This window comes from Ctenopharyngodon idella, chromosome 10, assembly GCF_019924925.1.
Source record: "Ctenopharyngodon idella isolate HZGC_01 chromosome 10, HZGC01, whole genome shotgun sequence".
NCBI classification, from domain to species: domain Eukaryota; kingdom Metazoa; phylum Chordata; class Actinopteri; order Cypriniformes; family Xenocyprididae; genus Ctenopharyngodon; species Ctenopharyngodon idella.
This window is the reverse complement of record NC_067229.1, coordinates 33,970,781-33,990,783: the sequence shown is the minus strand read 5'-3', so window position 1 is coordinate 33,990,783 and position 20,003 is coordinate 33,970,781. Positions and strand designations below refer to the sequence as shown.

Below are 20,003 nucleotides of genomic sequence, written 5' to 3'. Positions count from 1 at the left end.
CTCAAATAAAAATCATGTTAAATCTAAATGTAAAATTTTAAATCTTGAAAAAAAAAAAAAAAAGTACTAAATCTTCAGTTAAAAAAACCCCTCTAAAATCTAAATCTAAATGACGTCGCTTACTTGCAGACAATGTAGTTTCATTTATTATAACTCATTTTGCTGTATCGCATCACTCGCTCACACTGGGAGGTTATATATTTGTGTACACACACCGGGTAGGGTCGGAGTAGGGTTCATCTCTAATATTTCAGCTTAACCTTGATAAATAAACCAACAAGACCTTTTCAATAATTAACAACCCCTCACCACAAGTCTAATCCAGTGTGACAAAAACAAACACACACACACACACACACACACACACAGATTCTCCAGAGCTGAAATCTCAACGAGTAGCTGTAGGATGGGCAAACAAAGCCGTACATGTAAGACCACAGTAATACACTTTTTAATCTAATACCGTTAACATGGTCAGCAATGCAACTAGTGTGAATTATCGACTATGTGATTATGTGCTTGGCAGAACAGGATGGTAAAGGGGAGGTTTTGGAGAGGGATTCTAATGCATTGGGTTTTTTGAATGCTTTTTTAGGGTAAAGTGCTCCCCTGGGAACTCGGTTAGCGTCCAGTGATCAAAGTTTTGACAAAAGAGCTCGGAGCGTTTGATACACTCTGATACACACTCAGCAGGGAGAAGATCTCAGCTTCAAACAGTGCAGATCACAGGGGAAACAAGCACCAGCTAAAAGCATCACTCGCAGCCACACACACCAGGACGGAACCGCAAAAACCTACACTAATAAGCCGTGCTTTTATCTTATATTAAAACACAAATAGTTTACATCCGTGATTTATAACAGCACAGACACCAAACATGGTGAAACACACAGTGCGTGTGTGTTTTACCATTGGTCGGGCTGATGTGTCTAGCTGCTCTTAAATGCCCTTGAGTCTCACAGGCCCATTACAGCCAATTAAGATCCACATAATCACAAGCGTGTGCAAAACCGCAGCACCCGACGCTCTGTCTTTCTCTTTCTCATTATGGGCATATTGTAGAAATTAACAACTGCCAACATAGGTTAATTAAAAGTGATTTCCTTAGGGAACAAACAGTAACACGCACACATTTTCTGTGTTTTATCGATGAATTCATCTATTGGTGGAGCAACTATGAGGTAAATTTGACGGGACAGAACCCCTGCGGCTGATGCGTGTTACTATTGCACTTGGGTAATTAGCAAATATTCCCTAAAATGTTTGTCCATTCAAATTATTATTATTATTTTTTTTTTTTAATAGAAGAAATGATTTGAAAATCTTGTTTCTGGGCTTTAACCTTTTTTATATTTAATTTTAAATCAGGGCTCTCAAATTCATATTAAATGGCAGTCAACTAGAATCATTTGAGTAGCTGCAACAAATGCAAGTGTTTATACCTTGAATTTTAACTATAAAAGAACAGTTATCATACAGCTAAGCACACAACCATCACAAAACTTTTTTTAATGGATGTGAATAATAAATAAATAATAAAAATAAATAAATAAATATTTACATCCACTGAAAATGTTTGAGAAAGATTGTGTGCTAAAAAACCTACAAAACTACAAGATAACATGACGTGGAAGAAAAAAAATTATATATATATATTTTTTTTATAATATTATTGTGGCCACAAATTAAGAATTTTTTCACATGACTTATTAATGGCCATGTCTTATTTATTCCTTCCCTCGTTTTAGTTAATTTGTGACCACATTGTACGATTTCCTTGTGGCTACATTGTAGTAATTTGTTCTCTTATTTTAATTTTGTTAAATCATGGCCACAATTTAACTAAAATGAGGGAATGAATTAAGTAGTGGAAACGAATTCTTAATTCGTGACCATGATATCTTGTTATTTTCTCCCTGCATGTTATGTGTAGGATTCTAAACATTAAAGGCGCAATAGGTGATTCTTTTTGTGAACATGGTGAACATTTGTTGTTATACTTGTTGTAAGTCTCTTCATATCCTGATAGCAATCATTATGTTAAATGGTATAAATGTATTTTTATAAATATATGTCATCTGTGGAAGGCGTAGGACCATAAAAGGTTCATCCAATTATTATATTCAGTCCAAATGAAATAATACAATGTCCTACCTGCCTGTCAACGCATGTTTTTACATACCCTCGCGCAGACATCATCAGCGCGTTTCATGCTATGCAGAGTTTATACAGACAGACCTCAGTCACGGAGCACCGCAAACAAACAGCAGCCACCTTTAACAGTTCCTACCGAATCAAAACAACAGGCTTATTCTTCGTTCACGCCATAACTACCGTATGCAACCAGTGACGTTCTAACTGGAGCTGTTCAGTCAGACTCGGAATTATGCGGATCCATGTCAACAGTATCAACACCAAAATGAATCTGCAGCAGTCAGGTACAAGCTCTCTAAGTTGTTTACATTCATTATTATTGTAATGTTATGTGCTTTGAGACATGAGGTAGTTTAATGTCATCTCTTGTGACACTTTGCAGAGAGCAGCTGTGTGAGTGTGCTTTCATGTGTTTTGGAGGAGGCGTGGCTTTGGACGGCAATTTGCAGGGAGGGTGGGATCGTATTCTTTCAATGCTAGCAGGCTAACGTTAGCATTTCCCAGATCACCTACTGCACCTTTAGAACCAAAATGCAGTTAAAAATTGATTTGTAGGTCAGATGAGAGAATAAATTACTCCTAACATTTGAGGAGGGCACAAGATGATTTGATATGTGGGCCTAATTTGGATTGTAGGCTGATAGTTTAATAAAAGTTACAATAGAGGGTGACAAAAGAAAATTACATGACAAGACAAACTGTGATACCAACACCAAGGAACGATATGCCTGGAATACGTGTGCCTAATTACTGCACTGCAACCTCAAAATAAATGATGGCTAAATGAAAAAAAATAAAATAAAATGGAGGCACAGTATCTCACAGTATCTTTTACAAATGCTTAATCCCCTTCTGTACACACATCATATGTATGGTTATGGATGGTGCTTCTGACTTCTGCAAGTAAATGTAGCTGTCACTCCCAAAACTGCACTCTTGGTTTCTTGTCATTACGATATTAACACACACACACACACACACACACACACACACACACACACACACACACACACACACACACACACACACACACACACACACACACACACACACACGCGTATATGTGGTTTACGGGGACTCTCCATAGACGTAATGGTTTTTATACTGTACAAACTGTACATTCGATCCCCCCACACTACCCCTACCCCTAAAACTACCCATCACAGAAAACTGTCTGCATTTTTGGAATTTCAAAAAAACAGTTTAGTATGTTTTTTAAGCCATTTGGTTTACGAGGACACAGGAAGTGTCTTCGTAAACCATGTTTACGTTGTAATACCCATGTTATTATACACATTTGTGTCCTCATAAACCATGTATACAAGAACACACACACACACACTTACCTATAATGTAGTAGTCTCGTAAGTTTTTGAACTCGTGACCCCACAGGTTGGGCGAATACTCCTGGAACTTGATGGTAAACCTCATATCGCTGTTGGGTTTGTCGCAGGTAAGCAACAGGTTGGGGGCGCCCATCACCTCACACCTGTCGGCCTGCTCTCGTGACGACACCAGGTACAGTTTATAATACTCATACTCAGGGGGAGAGTTTGGCCCCAAGGGACTTGTGGCAGGACACACAAGGTCCAAACGATCCCCTATTTGAGGGTAGATTATATAGCCCCTCTCATCTCCAAACCTGCAGAAAGAGAGAGAGATAAAAAGTGAGTGACAGACAAATAAGTAATGATCATCTCCATGGAAACTGAGATTGACAGTCTGATATTTGCTTGCATGTACGTGCATGTGAAACTGCAAGGCCTGTTTGATGCCGGAACTGCCCTTTTGTTCATACATTTTTTTACTCAAAATGTAAACATACATGCCCTTTGCTTCTGGAGAGTGTGTGAGAGGGCATATGTGTGGCTTTGCTTGCCAATGTGATGAAAATGAGCATGTGTAGAGGTCACGTTTGCCTACAAAGATAAAACCTGAAATCACTTAGATTGTGAGGAGCAGCCAATGGCTTAAAGGGAAAGTTTAAACAAAAATGAATATTTTGGTCATCATTTACTAACCCTCATGTCTTTGCAAACCTGTATGACTTTCGTCTGTGGAACATAAAGATATTTTGAAGAATTGTACTGGTCGCTCTTTTCAATGCAATTATGAAGAAATGGGGACTTCCAAGCTTCAAAAAGGATTTAAAAGCACCATAAAAGCATTATAAAAGTAGTCCATAAAACTTGTGCGAGAAACAGAATTTAATTTAGCTATTATTTAGCAATTATCTTCCCCTTCCCCGGAGATGTTGACTGCTGTATCCGGATCACTGAGTAAATGAGTTAACAGAGAACTCGATCAGTTTGATTCCTGAATGAATCATTTAGACCAGGGGGTGGATTCACTATTTTTTTTTTAAGAAGTTCATAAAAATGTTCCTAAGTGCATATCTAAACAAATTCTTACAAGGGATAGTTCACCCAAAAATGAAAATTTGATGTTTATCTGCTTACCCCCAGGGCATCCAAGATGTAGGTGACTTTGTTTCTTCAGTAGAACACAAATGATGATTTTTAACTCCAACAGACCGTCTGTCAGTCGTATAATGCTTGTCAATGGTAATTCCATTTATAAGAGTCATCCGGTTGGTGAGGTCTGAAAACACGTTCGGATGACGGAAGTGATGTCTCGCACTTATACTTCAATGAGTGCGAGACATCACTTCCGTTGTCAGAGCACGTTCAGACCTCACCAACCGGATGCGCAAGGCAGTTGGACATAGTGGTGTTTTAGAGGTAAAAAATTATATAAATACTGTTCGGTTTCTCGCACAAACTGATCGTTTCATGTCTTAGGACATCAGTGTGTCGTCACGAGCCGCAGGGTTTAATTTGGATTTGTCTGTGCATGTTTTTTTTACTCTTATAGATGGAGTTCCCATTGACGAGCATTATACGACTGACAGACCGCAACGGTTGGAGACAAAAATCATCATTTGTGTTCTACTGAAGAAACAAAGTCACCTACATCTTGGATGCCCTGGGGGTAAGCAGATAAACATCAAATTTTCATTTTTGGGTGAACTATCCCTATAAGTTTTCAGATATTTTCCTCAGAACATTTTTTTTTTCTTAAAGGGGACCTATTACGCCTTTGTTTTTGGGGTCTACCAGAACACATTTTTATGCTTGAATGTTCAAAACCATTATTTTTCACATATTTTACATTATTGCAGCACCTCTCTTCCCAGTCTGTTTAGTTCCTGTCTCAATGAAGTCCCTCCTTATGAAAAGCGCAGTTTGCTCTGATTGGTCGGCTAGACCAGTGATTGCGATTGGTCAACCGCTAAGAGCGTTCTTCTGAAAAGTCACGGCCCTTATCATCAACACAGTACCAACTCAACTCCCCCCCCAGTGACTGTGTTTGTAACTTTGCATACCTTTTTTATACGCAAAACAGCAAGCATAAGACCCCTTTAAGAAGAAAATTACAGGCTTTGGGGTGTTTTTCTTTTAGTTGTTCAGTGTGTCTTCGGCATAAACCACCATACATTCAGATAACACCAAAGGCTGTATTTTTGTGCTGCCTGCATTACAGTAATAATCGTAATAAACGTGCACACTACTTTTTGTTGCAACTGGCATGTTAGGAACTCAGTGCTATGTGTCACTTTTTAAATGAGCCATGTATTTTAAAGTTATTTTTAAAGAACCTGTCTCAAGATAAAGACCGTCGCAAGATGGCCCGGATGCTGCCGAAAAATTATATTTAATTTTATAATTACTACATAAGACCTCTATTTGGTCCCTATAGAGTTGTTACTGAATTTCCCTGTAGAGTTGTTACCGAATTATGTGCGATGTCACATGAAGAAAACTCAAAAGAACAATGCCACTTCTCTCATGAACATAGCAAAGACAGTTGTGGAGAATGTTTATGGTACTTTATTATTTTGGAGCTTGACAACCCCAGTCCTCATGTTATGAAAGAGTGTTAATTTTTGGGTGTACTAAAGGGTTTGAGAATTCATTAGCTTGGCATAAAAATGATATAGAGTCTATCAATGAAATGAAAAAAAGTGTGTATATGACAAGATCATATCCAAATATATGAACACTGTCATAAAAACAGCTTTGAGCACAACAAACAATTATTCATTATTTTATAGTACATTCTCAGTCAAACCAAGGCCAAAAGCTGAGACACAGCACTTAAAAGCTCCTATACTTCCATTCTATTGAGGAAAAACTGTGGCATTTACCAGACTGACATTTTTGCTCTATTCAGAGACTGAGTCTTGTTCTGAAGTTGAAAATTTACCTCACAAATAACCCCACTGCAGATAAAGGCATTTTGCAGGCCCCTCACTCCTCGCGCTAAGTGTATAAAGCTTGACATTTCCATCAGGCTGAGACATCCAAGCAAAACTCCAATTAACCACACCGCAGTTTAAAGACACCATTGCACAGAGAGACAGATAGATCCAAAAAAAAAATAAAAAAATGCTCCTAGTCAGCCAGATGAGGGGAAAAAAGTTAAAATCATGTGAAAGCAAAGCACCTGATCTGTGTATCAACACATATCCATTAACACACAGAGTTTTGGCCTCAATCAGTGGTCTGTCACACCAAATAGACGTGACCAAGATGCAACGAAAGCCATTGTGATCTTGGTCTATTCATTAGCTACTAACATAAGGGATCAGACAGAGGGCAAAATCATTATCTAATAATCAGACGCTTTATATTATCAAATGAAAACTCAGAACACCACTGTTTGGAGCAAAACACGCACTAGGATTTCAGTGTTTACATTGTGCTGCTCATTGAACCAAGAAATTTACCAAAGGCTTTGAATTATGATGACTACACTCACAAACACTCTGACCATTTAAGATGAACTGGGTTCATTTGACTGTCTGTATGTTTAGTTATTTATAGAGACTTGTTTAATCCTTTTGTCTGTGTGATATATTTACCTAATTGAGTGCGATAGAAGACACAGGGGAGCAACCTGGCATTCTTTACTGGTTAACTAGATTGCGATTGGTTAGTGAACTCACCCCACACTGTTTAGATAAAGGTTAAAGGTGGTTGGCCTGATTACATGCTGTCACTTTTGGGAGGCGTTGTGGGTTTCTGTGCTGGTTTGATGCTTCTCATTGGAATGTTTGAATCCCAGGGCTCCTTTACACTTGCACTGAAGAGATGGAGTGACTTTGGGCCGCCCTTGAGTTTCTAAGGCCGTCGGAAGCTTTGAATCCAGACTCTGTTTTTCCCCTTTCACTCATAAACAAACCTTCACTTCACTCACACCAACACAACATTTTCCCATGAGCCAATGCTGGACTTCCCAAAGATTGCTTTCAGCAAGATAATGCGACAGAATGAAAAGGAAGTGAAAATCATAATTGTAATAATTCCAAATTCATGCATAATCTTTGTTGTTTGACAAAAGCAGGTGGGGGCATTCACCGTATATAATCATCAAAATTAGGTTTCTAGCTGCTGCAAACCACGGTCAGTGTTAAAAGGGTCAGAGAGAGGGTAGAAAATTATTACAAAATACTAAATTAGGACATTCTATGTAGTCAAAAGTGTAGAGTATGGCTCCTTTAATTTCGCAACAGAGGACAATGGCGCATTTCATCTTTCTTGTGTTTTCCTTACGCTCAAGCAAATGGATACGTTAACCTCAAATCCTGCCACCCTGCAGATCCCAACTGTTTTCCTTCAGTCCAAACGGAAGACATTTCTATCAGAGAGCTGTCAGACCCCTGCTGAGGCATACGAAGCACGGCGACCATTACCAAGACCACCCCAGAATAACAAAGGACAAAAATCAAATCTCAGCATAATACACTTTACTGATGGAGGCAAATGTAACATGCTGCATCTGTTTCTGACTACACTACACTGATTTTTCAAAGGCTTTTAAACATGTCAAAATTTCTCTGTGATGTGATCACCAGTTGACGAGCTGAATGCATTTCTCTTCCCTCTACACAGGAAAAAACAGCTTTGCTTGTTGAAGAAACTGACAGTCTTTGTCTGTTCACGGTTCAAGCGAATTGCAGAAATATTGTGCGTTCTTTGCAGTGGTTATCAGGCCTGATGATGCAAAATTTTCTCTAGGGTTGGTTGATTTTGCAAACATATTTATTCATGGAAAAGGTGATTTTTGGTGTAAATCTGAGTTGAATCAAACCTTCTTTTGCACTGAAGTAAACAGACAATCAAAGTGATAAATGACTACATATGTATTGGAAACACTCCTTCTGTGATCTCCATGAACTCTCCATGATTTTAATATAATGCCATCTGAGACTGATCTTTTTATGTATGAAATATGCAGCATGAAATGTCAATGTTTATCTTCATTTACATGGAAATTTAAGAAACACATTCTTACATAGGAAAAATAACTCTTCAGCATTGAAAAAAACCCTCTCAAATCAGTGATTAAGTACTTGTCAATGGATCAGAATTTGCAAAGTTTATACTCATTATCGATTCACCACTGCAGAATCACAAATACAAAAGTTTCCTCATGCCACACAAGGCAACAAAAGGTTGATGGAGCTGAAACTCAAACAAACCCATGTAGTAAACCACTGATTACACTTCACCTCACTGCAGCAATGTGGAAAATTACCTCTATTTTGAGTTTATATAATGACACTATTTTATAATTTTTGTAATTGCACAAAACTAGGGATATTTCCCTTCCTCTGGTTCTCTAAGAATGTGTTTGTGTGCGCGTAGATCCCCTGATGTCACAAACCAGATTGTCTTTAAAAGTAAAACTTATAAATAATGCAGTAAATAAAGTAAACTTTTTTCCACCATTTTAAAAATGCAGAAAGTTTTTTTTTTTTTTTTTTTTAGGGTTAGGATTAGTCTATACCAAGACCAGACTGACTCTCAGAACTTTATTATTTTCTCCACTGATTTTGCGGTAAAATTGTGCAAATGTGAACATATTTAAATATGGTAAATGGTGTTCAGGATTTGGACCCACCCCCATGTCATCCAAGATGTTTATGTCTTTCTTTCTTCAGTCGAAAAGAAATTAAGGTTTTTGAGGAAAACATTCCAGGATTTTTTTCCATATAGTGGTCTTCACTGGGTTACAATGGTTTGAAAGTCCAAATTGCAGTTTCAGTGCAGCTTCAAAAGGCTCTACACGATCCCAGCCAAGGAATAAGGGATTTATCTAGTTAAACCAGTGTTTCTCAAACTTTTTCTGCCATTCCCCACTTTGGAGGTAGGGAAGGGTTCCGAGGCTCACCTGTCCCCAATCACCCCAACAAAATGTTAATAAACTAGGCTTTAAGTTTAACTGTCAAAATGTATTAAAATTTATTTTAACATAACATTTTAAAAACATAAAATCAAATAACAGCATTAAAATCTTTCAAATAGAGAAAATAAAAGTGCAATTATAATCACTTTGCATTATAATTATATATATAAATTATAAATTAAATATTTTTCTGAGTTTTTTTTTTTTTTTTACGCGACCATTTTAGAATGTTTCCCCTTGTTTCCATGGCGACGCGTCATGCTCACGTCACGTCACACACCGCAGCCACAATAACACTGTATGACAGATGTAACTCTTTTATTTCGTTTCTCCTTATTTTATTCAAATATTCACAAACTTGCTTACCATGTCATCAACTGATCTGATATTCCAATTCTCAAATATGTGTAAGTGAGTGTGTTTTGTCGTTTAAAAAAACGTAATAAATTATCTTGATCTATAACGCGAGATGCATGGGCGCCGCCATGTTTGTTTGCGCAGCTGTTCAGAGAGTCCTGTCAGTCGGATTTACAGTGAGTCCGAAATCCATGTAAGTGGCCGGTGATTTGGGAGAAAAATAGAGTAAACTTTATAGTTACTTACACTATGTATCTGATATGAATAAAACACATCAGCAAATTATATTTGAATTGATTGTTATTGCTGCTTCCATAGACATCATTGTGTATTTTTATACAAACTCTAAATGTATTGTTTTACTAGTACTTATGTATATTTAAATGTCTGAAACCTAAAATAAACATTATGTTCTTGAAAACACTGCATAGTTGTGAGATAGCCAGCCAAAGCGTGAAAGCACAGTTTGAATCTGGCAGTTAAGTGACGTCACTGAACGTTCTAAATCCCATATTTGGGACCGTACCGCTCAAAAGGTTAATAGAGATGGGCACAAAAATGACCAAATCTGCTCTCGTTTGTCACGCCCCACTTGTCATGTCTCTATTCCCCACCAGTTTGAGAAACGCTGAGTTAAACGATTGGTTATTTTCTAAAAAAAAAAAAAAAAAAAATGACTGCGATCCGTCACGCATTACGTAATCACGTTGGAAAGGTCACGCATGAGTACAAATAAAGGTGGCCATTACAAAAAAAGGTAAAACTACTATGTCGGACGATTTTGAAGTTGGAGGAGAAAATGAGATGGAGTTTTTCGCCCTACCGCGGTACTTCTCACTATGCAATTTTGACCTTCAACCCATTGTACCCCAGTAAAGTCCACTATATGGTGAAAAATCCTGGAATATTTTCCTCAAAAACCTTGATTTCTTTTCAACTGAAGAAAGAAAGACATGAACATCTTGGATGACATGGGGGTGAGTAAACTATCAGGTAATTTTAATTCTGAAGTGAACTAATCCTTTACACTGAACTAGGAGTAAACTTATCAGTAGCTGAAGCAAAGAGTAAGAATAAAATATTGAATAAACTAACACAAAACAAATCTGATTCCATGTGGGTCTAGACTGCAGTAACTCATATTGAGCTTTGTTAAAAAAAAAAAAAAAAGGTATGTAGTCATTTAAACGCGCACACACGTGTGCTTGTGGGTGGGTGTGGAGTTAATGGTCGTCAAGACCTGTTGAGTGCACCCAGATTATCTCAAGGGCTCGGAGAGTGTTGTTTCATGTTCTTATCAGTGCTATTTAATTAGCTAAGGGCTGGAGATAACTTACACATTCCTGAACTCTGACGGACTGAAACTCACTTACCACGTGGTTGAGAACCACATGCCACAAACGCAAAGTGACTCACATTTGCAAAAACAAACACAAAAGTCTAAAACTAGGGATGCAAAGATATGGAACTTCTGGGCACGATAACGGTAATCAATCAACAGCCTGCTGTGACCGATGCGATAACCGTCATTTTACTTTTCGCATTTTAACCCATTCAACTGTAGCATCTACCTAAAAACAAACAAACAAACAAAAAAAACTTGAAAGCTTCTGATCTGCATTAATGCAATCCGGACGACTCTTAAACACTGCTTTTTAATGTGCTACAGGTGTTATGTTTCATAATAAATAAAATATGATCAAATCACAGGAATCTGTAAAATATCACACAGATTAGTTAGTTACACGTCTTACTGTTGGAAAGGTCTTAGTAGAATGCAAGTATACAATACTGAGCATTTGTACACCAGCGTTTTTGAAAAGTTACTAGGCTGTGTTTATTTGATCAAAAATACAATAAAAACAGTAATATTGTCAATTATTAATTACATTATCAATGTTAAAAACACTTCTTTATTATTTTTGTAGAAACCGTAATACATTCTTTGATGAATATAAAGTTTAAAGCAACAGCATTTAGCATCCTTGCTGAATAAAATCTAACTTTTGAAGAGTGGTGTAAATGAAAGCCCTCAGATGCACATGTAAAGAGATGCACATGTGATCTTTGTGATCAAATATAGCTAGACAGTTCAAGATAGTTCAACAAAATAGTATCAAATAAATTGTAGAGCTTACAAGACCCCATTTTACAAAACTGAACTACTTTTCACTGATGCATATTACAACAAAAAAATGGTGCAATACTGAAAATAATAATGTAATATTGCAGTTTATTGGCAAATAATACGATTGGCCAACAACATATTGCGCACCTCTACACAAAACATATCTGGGTGGTCTTCTGTTCTGGTCAGGTTGAGGAGCTTCAAGGAGCTGACGGGCCCAGAGGCCGCTGACTCCTCAGCCCAACATGAAAAGACTCATCAAGCTCCAAACACTCAGATGATTAAAAATGAACGTCACTAAAAATAACCTTCCCTTTGTTTGGAAGAGAGGGAGGGGAGGGCACAGGGAGAGAGGATAACTCCCAACTCACTTTTCATCTGTTCTCTCGCTTTCTCTCAACTCTCCGTTTTCATGTTCGAAACCGAGCCATGGGGGAATTAACCAAATCTGATTCTTTTTAAAGATTGTGGATAAAATGTTCAGCGGCCTGTTTAGTATACCGACATCTTTGCAGACTGGAAGTGTGTGGGTCCACCGTTTTCACATTAAATCCATTCCGCAGAATTCCACAGAGGAAGTCTGAAGACTCCGTCTGGGCCTACTAATGAGACATCAGCTAAAAACATGATGACCATGATGCATCTAGTCTATAAAAACAAATGCATGTTCTCATTGCTGTCTGTTTACTTTTCTTCATTGAGTTTCTAGACAATTTATTGTTCACGATTCACTTATAAGGCTAGCCAATTACCTACATTTTTCCTTTACAAACAATAAATGTTCATCCGACCTTCATAAGAATGGCAAACAAGGGGAAAAAAAAGAGAGGAAAAGAGGAGGAGGAACGAGTTTTTCCAATAAATTGGATAACATCAGAACTCAATCCTGTGTACTCTCAATCCACAGATGACATACAGCAAAAGTGAACAACAGCGAAAGATACAATCACTGTCATCATCATAAACGTTGTGTTTTACAAGGGGTGCCGATGTTAACAGATGACGTGTAGTGCAATTCTTGTGTCTGCAAGTCCACTGTAATACCACCCCCACCCCCCTCGGTTCAGAACCATCATCGGGGTAATCTTAAAACTGTAATTACGCTTTCCACACACAGCGCAGTATCATGCCAGGGCTTTGAAGGCATGCCAGAGACGCACCTTTGAAACCGAAAATTAAATATGAGTGAAACAAGAGAGGGAGGTTTTCATCGCGAAGATGGCAGGTCCAGCTAAATGACACTGAAATTGAGCGCTCAAAAAGTCAAACTATAAAGTTTCAAGGGTTGCTGGTATAAATCAAATGCCTTTATGAGAAACAATGGGGGGGGGGGGATTCTTCAATAAAAAAAATAAAAAAAATAATAATAAATACATAACGTAAACAGAAAATTCTACTTAAATCTCGTTTGTCAAATGCTTATCCTGCGAAAATGATTCAAGGATTGTTAAGCGTTTATAGCGTTTCACCAAAGATCTCAACAAGGTCTCCAACTGTGCTCAGATTCCACCTGATCACATTAACATAATTGTAGGTGTTCATACATAATGTTTTGTATGGATATAGAGAGAAACGCACAATATGTACTGACAGCATCTACACTGTAAACCCTAATGCTCAAAATACTTAAAAAGAGAGAGATGATTCTAAAATTAAGTGTTATATAATGTTTTTTTGCACAAGATTAATGGTAAGGTAGATTTAGCAGTGATTAATGTTTTGTTATGCTAATTTAGAGTTTCTGTTAATGTGGGTTTTTGGAGAGTTACCATCATGTTGACAAGTAGTGCATGCGGCTTGTTTTGAGAGCAGGTAAGTTACATGTTTTAAGTTGCTGTACTCATTCAGTAAGCACTATACCATGCAATTGTTAACATGTTAGCAAATTAGCAAGTTGGCATTTTCTGTATTTTCTTAGTGTTTACAGTGAAGTAAATAACTCATTTGATTTGCAAGAAATCCGAACACTTTAAATTATAAATGTATTTGTATAGTTACATTTTACTATTATGATTCAATGATAATCATTTTCATTGATTTTACCATTTTAATGGGAAAAGTGATGGAACTCTTCAAGTTGAAAATGGCACATAAAGCCATTATAATGTCTAATTAGTCAAATGCATTAAATAAATGAGATTGAACCATTTAACTATTTAAAAATCAATGTATTAAATCCATCAATTCAATAATCTAGGAACCTAAAATGATTTATAAACATTTGTATGTCTCTAAAGTTGTTTAAACATAGAATTCTTACTGTCTACTACATGCTGTCAATATGTTAATGTATGTTTCAGGGTCTATGCAAATGTATGTGCGCTAGACTTTGTGAGCGAATACCTATGATTACTAATGAGACTCAAGTTGTCAGATTTGCCTACCCACAAGTCTGGAGGTTTCAGAACATTTCAAAATATCTTGACTAAGCGATCCATATTAATCTCCTTGCTGTACACCAATAATGATCTAATTTGGATTTCCCCAAAGAAATTGTAGAAGAAATATCTGAGATAAAGTTGATACTATGAGCTATGAAAGAGCAACCTCTGAGCAATAAAATTATCCTTTGGGAAAGAGAGAGCGAGCGCATTGACACAAAAGAATGAGGTAATGAATGAGGAGCGAAAAAAATAAGAAGATGAATAGGTGAAGGGAATGTGACAGAAAGGGAGAAAGACATTAACCCCGGAAAGAAAAAGTGCAAGAGAGAAAGTGTGTATAGAGGTAGTAATCCCTTCACAGATGGCTTTGTTGCCTGTCTGATGATGGAGCAGTCCATATGATGAACTAATGGAGGGGTGTAGTGTAGAGGATTATCCTCCCACTCTCACACCCCTGGAAACTGAGGTCAAGTGGTACAATTCCATTTTCAGTCCATTTAATGCCACAATCACAATCTCTCTTTTAACAATGTAACATTTTCCATGAGGTCTTATCTCTTCTAAAAAACACTCTCTCACACACAAATGGCTAGGAGATGTGGGAGGGACTTGCACCGTGAAGCACATTTATGAATCCTAAAACCATTCTTTCACTAACAATGTTTAATCTCGCTCTGCTCTCGGTCCCTAGAAAGGCTCTATACAAGATCTTTCAGCAAAGGAGAAGCAATCAATCACAGATTTGCCAGAGAAAAAAAACTACTGCACCACAGTAGAACGGTCAAAAGTCTGAAGATCTGATGTAGGCTCGGTGTGCTCTGCCTGTCAGTTTTCTAAAGTATCTTTTCCTACACTTAAAATGTTTTAATTTGAAACGCTTAACCCAGTTAAGAAAGCTTTTATCTGGCTCCAATTAGCAGCTGATTCATTAAATATTGAGGGAGCTATGAAGGATTAAATTTTTAATGTTCATTTTAGGCAGAGAGTTGTACAACAACTTCCCCTGGAGCGATGCATGGAGACAGTCTGTGCTCACCATTGATTACACTCATTGAGGGGCCGAAATCCACTCCTCTCCTCCCACGCACCCCTCCATCCCATAACCTGTCTGACCTGTTTTAACGTCATTTTTTCTATCAGCATAGACTCTATGGAGATACTATAATGGTTTTCTCCAGACATCAGGTGCATGACTCATGACCTTTTAGAGTTTGCTGTCAGGTTAAAATTAACACTGTTAAGTTAAAATTGACCCCATTTACATTTTAATGCACATTTGTGGTCTTGCTGTGAATTATGCATCTTTGCAAGTTATTCCAAAAACTGTAGGTCTTTGTAATCTTTAATAAAATTACTAAGTTGGTTTTCCTCTGAAATAAATCTTTTTTGCTGACATGACTTTTTTTTCAAAACCCAAAATATAACAATATCATCTTCCTAAAATATAACAGCAGCTAGGCTATATTTATGTACAAAAGACCCATTTATACTGTTTATGACATTATGAAAAAAAATATTGCTTGCAAAATTAAATTGGATTTTATATTACTAACTGTACTTTACGTTACTGTACTGGTCAAAGCAAATGATAAAAAATATCTGGAAAATATTTACTTTGTATTAAGTTCAGTGTACTTTTGTTTTTCATTTCAAATTTATTTGTAAAGCACTTTTTAAAATAAATATTGTATTTTTTTTTATTTTATTTTGTTAAATATATTTAATAAATATTTCAAGTCAACATTAACAGCCCTAAAAAAAAATTAAAATGGTATGCACCCCCCTGCATGGACCCCCGTTTGAAAACTCCCGACTTGTGGTCTATTAGGTAATATTAACCGATTACCAAATTGTTTCAGCAAACTTGCATTCAGTCTTGTTCTCCAATCATGTCATGATCCAATCAATCAATAAATCAATAAAATAAACCAAGTCCCACAATACCTTTTTGCCTATTCAGTTTCAAGTGAGAAATGTCACATTACGAAAGCAAAATATGCTATTCATGATAAAAAAAAAAAATTATATTATTAATATTCTGGACTGGTGTGACTGTGTCTTGTGTGCATACATGTTAATAAATGTGTGAGAGAGAGAGAATGAGGAGAGAGGAGGAGTGAAAGAAAAGAGAGCGAGATGACCTGAGAGGGATGTGACTGGTGGGGTGTGAGTAAACACGTTGACCTTTTCAGATATCAGAGGAACATTTCTTTCATATGGATGAGTGACTTTCTCCATCTCTTTTTATATATGACTTTATCTGCCCAAACCCTCAATTTCCTTCTCTTTACACAAATTGGAAGTTTTTTTTTGCTCAACCTTATTTTTTCCTCTCTTTTAGTTTATCTTTTCTGTCTCTCTGATCTGTTTGTCTTCTCTAATTATATTTCTCGACCATCTGTCTGTCAGAGTGAAGCTCAATGTATGGATCTCTCTGTTCTCAAAGGTTCTCTGTTATGGTGTACTAACCAGAACTTTTTCTTCCACTTATTTAATCATCTCCTTCTCAGGGTTGAGGGAATCCCTGATTCTGCCTCTCACTCAAGATATACACTCTTCTTAATGTGGCTTCTCCTTTCCTCTTGTCTAGAGAGCAACCTCAGCACGGACAAAATTTAGAGGATCTTTGCGTGGGTTTGCAGATTGTGTCACTTTGGGTGAAGCATGACTGCCTTATCTAGGGAGGGCATGCACGCGACCCATAATCGGGAAGCAGCCAGCCGGAAAATGCCCCCTGTCTCTCTAAGTCGATGGTGTCTGTCTAAACCGTTTACTAGACTGGCCAAATTCACCCCTGTCCCAACTAGGGTTAAATTTTTGTGTACAAATTTCTCACTTTCTGACTTATATCCATGAGTTTTCCATCACTTTTCAAAGTCGACTGAATAATGACTCTAAAAAAAAAAATAATTTTATAGAAATCGCATTCAGAAAAAAAAATCTATCCAAAGAAAAACTTCAGAACATGGAGCACAAAAGTATATTGACTATAGAACTTTTGAAATTCCCCGACATTTTTTGGTTTTCCAGGACCCCTGTATGTGGTTTACAATTAACTAAAATATCCTTTAATGATAAAAAAAAAAAAAAGTACATTAATAAAATGGCAAGAATCATCTTTCTATGGTACAACATTCTGTTCCAACTAGAAATATGCGCATGAATGTGAATTGACAAATATTGCAATTTATTTTGAATTGTATTTTTCATACTATAGAGGCATTTGACTCTCAAATCCATAGTCTGAGCTTGTTGCAAAACTTGTATCTGGGTGCATGAGTTTTCAATCAACGACCAACGTACCTTCGGTTTAAAGAGTTCCAGTAGACTGGCTCCAAGTTGGTCGCATCCACTGCTAAACTCATCATCAGGAAGATTAAGAGAAATCCCAATCCACTGACCCAGTCCGAGAACGCCATAGCCACCCAGGCTCCCCTCGTCTGGACTCCCATGTTCCTCCTACAAGACAAATGAACGGGACCTAACAGAGACAAAAGACTGGTGGGGGGCTGAACTTCACTAGATCCCCCTGTACTTGAGGAGATGGTGTGACCGCAACATCCACATCTGAAAGACTCGGAGCACAAATCTCTGAATGTTTGTATGAAAAAAGCAGATTCAGAAACATCAACCTCCTTTTGTTCCATTCAAAGGAGGCAATGACCTCAACTGAAAGTCTTAAGTATTGTCAGATTTGAGAAGGCAAAGCCATATGGTCAATTTATGAATCTGATTTGGGATGAATTTACAACAATATTATGATTGTGGTGAAGTTAAATGATTTGAAGTGCAGGCAGATTGATGCGGGGCGCCAGGTCCACTGCGGGCGCTTTTTTTTTTTATTTATTTTTTTTTTTAGAAATGGTTCTCCATAAACCGCAACATTAGTATTTGTCAATGTATTTAAGTTGTATTTTTACTCATGCTGAAAAAATGAACATCCACCCGGTACAAATAATTCAGTCCTTCGGCAGACAAAAGTCGTGTTGTACTTCCCCGCTGGAGCAGAAAACCCTTCTGCAGGTTCAAAACGTAACTTTTCGCTCATCTAACATCCAAGATATTATGATGTCCAGTCCTGAAACAACGGTGATGATGTCCGCCAACACTTAACTTGCCCAATGAATTACAGTCCGACAAGAAAAACAAGAGGCAAAACCGGTTTAGGGCATTAAAAGGAACTAAAGTGGCAGTAATCGGTAAGGGTCGATTGCAACAAACGTAGAAACGAAGGGAACAAGAAACGAGATATTCCTGTAGTCCATGGAAACAACGCGTGTTGTTCGCTCCGTCCGATTCACTGCTGCTCTGCAAAGTCTCGCGCTTTGACTCGCGCGCCGGCGGCATTGTTGCCAGATCTCAGGAGAAACAGGCAACATGCTCTGATAAATAAGCCTAACCAAAATAGATTACCCCTGTTTTTCGTTTATAAAGGTTTAGGGGTTATGAATTATGGGGAAAGTATTACTGCTTTTTCATTGATCATGACAGAAACACATTAAATAAAGTCTAGATTAAGGACAGCTAAATTACAAACTTTAGCAAAAATAATAATTTGTTAAATAGTAATTTTTAACTTTTAACTATTTCAATAATTTAGATAATAAAAGGTTATTTATTTACTTATAAAACACGGACATGGCAACATCTGCTGGAGGTGCGCGCGCGTGTTGGTGACTGACGGGGAGGAGAGTTTGTGTATGTGTCTTGAGAAGAGCACTGCTCTGAGGTATTTTTTAATACTATCAAATGTAAAAGTAACTACAGCTCGCCGACCAACAAATCAAACGAACTATACTATGAATTGTGAGGTTGGAAGGGCTCGAGTCGACTTCAATTAATTGTAAATCAATGAGACGTGCTGTTTTGTCCAACTGCCTCAACCTTAGTCAAATAGCTCGAGGCGTATCAGGAGAGGGGTTGTGTACTTAAACCTTATGCCCCGTGTCTGATCTAAAAACTGTCCTAAGCGGTACAAAAGGGTGATGCTGGGTTTCTTTGAATCAAATGGTGGAATTAGGTTTACGCGGTGTAAAGATTCAGAAGAACCTAGAATTTTCTCCCAAAGCTAACAAATGACTAAAAGTACGTTGATTTTTTTTTTTTTTTTTATCTTTTAACAATTTTATTTACCTTAAAATCAAACGTTTGAGACCCAATCATTACTGAATCTTCTGCAATGCAACTTATGATACTCTGTGAGGGTTTTGAAGCAGAAGTGTGATACTGCCTCATAGTGGAGAACAGCCGCAAAGCAGGAGTAAAATCTGACTAAATTTGTACAAGACCAAAAACAACTATGGTTTAAACCAGGGGTGTCAAATTCAGTTCCTGGAGGGCCACAGCTCTGCATAATTTAGCTTCAACTCTAATCGAACACACCTCATTCAGCTAATCAAGTATTTCAGGCTTATTTGAAAACCACAAATAAGTTTGTATTAGAGCAGGGTTGAAGCTCAAATCTGTAGGGCTGTGCCCCTCCAGGAATTGAGTTTGACAACCCTGGTCTAAACCATGGGCTTTCAACTCTGGCCCTCGAGGTCCACTTTCCTGCAGAGTTTAGCTCCAAACATGATCAAACGCACCTGCCTGCAACTTTCTAGTAAGCCTGAAGACCTTGATTAGCTTGTTCAGGTGTGTTAGATTAGAGTTAGGGAGCTAAACTCTGTAGGAATGTGGCCCTCAAGGGCCAGAGTTAAGAATCCCTGGTCTAAACTGACAGCAATGGC

The 20,003-nt window shown here is 37.5% G+C and overlaps 1 protein-coding gene across 2 annotated transcripts in view; it reads right to left on the bottom strand.

Annotated features, from left to right (window-relative positions):
* The window catches only part of efnb3a (ephrin-B3a), a 42,782-nt gene extending 22,975 nt beyond the window's left edge, over positions 1 to 19,807 (bottom strand). Inside the window, exons 1-3 of one of the 2 annotated variants that reach the window (XM_051908432.1) lie at positions 19,408 to 19,807; positions 17,578 to 17,755; positions 3,501 to 3,796 (exon numbers count right to left, since the gene is read on the bottom strand). In XM_051908432.1, coding sequence (XP_051764392.1) covers positions 3,501 to 3,796; positions 17,578 to 17,726 — 445 coding nt within the window. In that variant the 5' untranslated portion in view covers positions 17,727 to 17,755; positions 19,408 to 19,807. Of the gene's footprint in view, positions 1 to 3,500; positions 3,797 to 17,577; positions 18,686 to 19,407 lie in introns of those variants that run through there. The other variant, XM_051908431.1, reaches the window with a different exon arrangement.
* Positions 19,808 to 20,003: the final 196 nt, after the last annotated feature.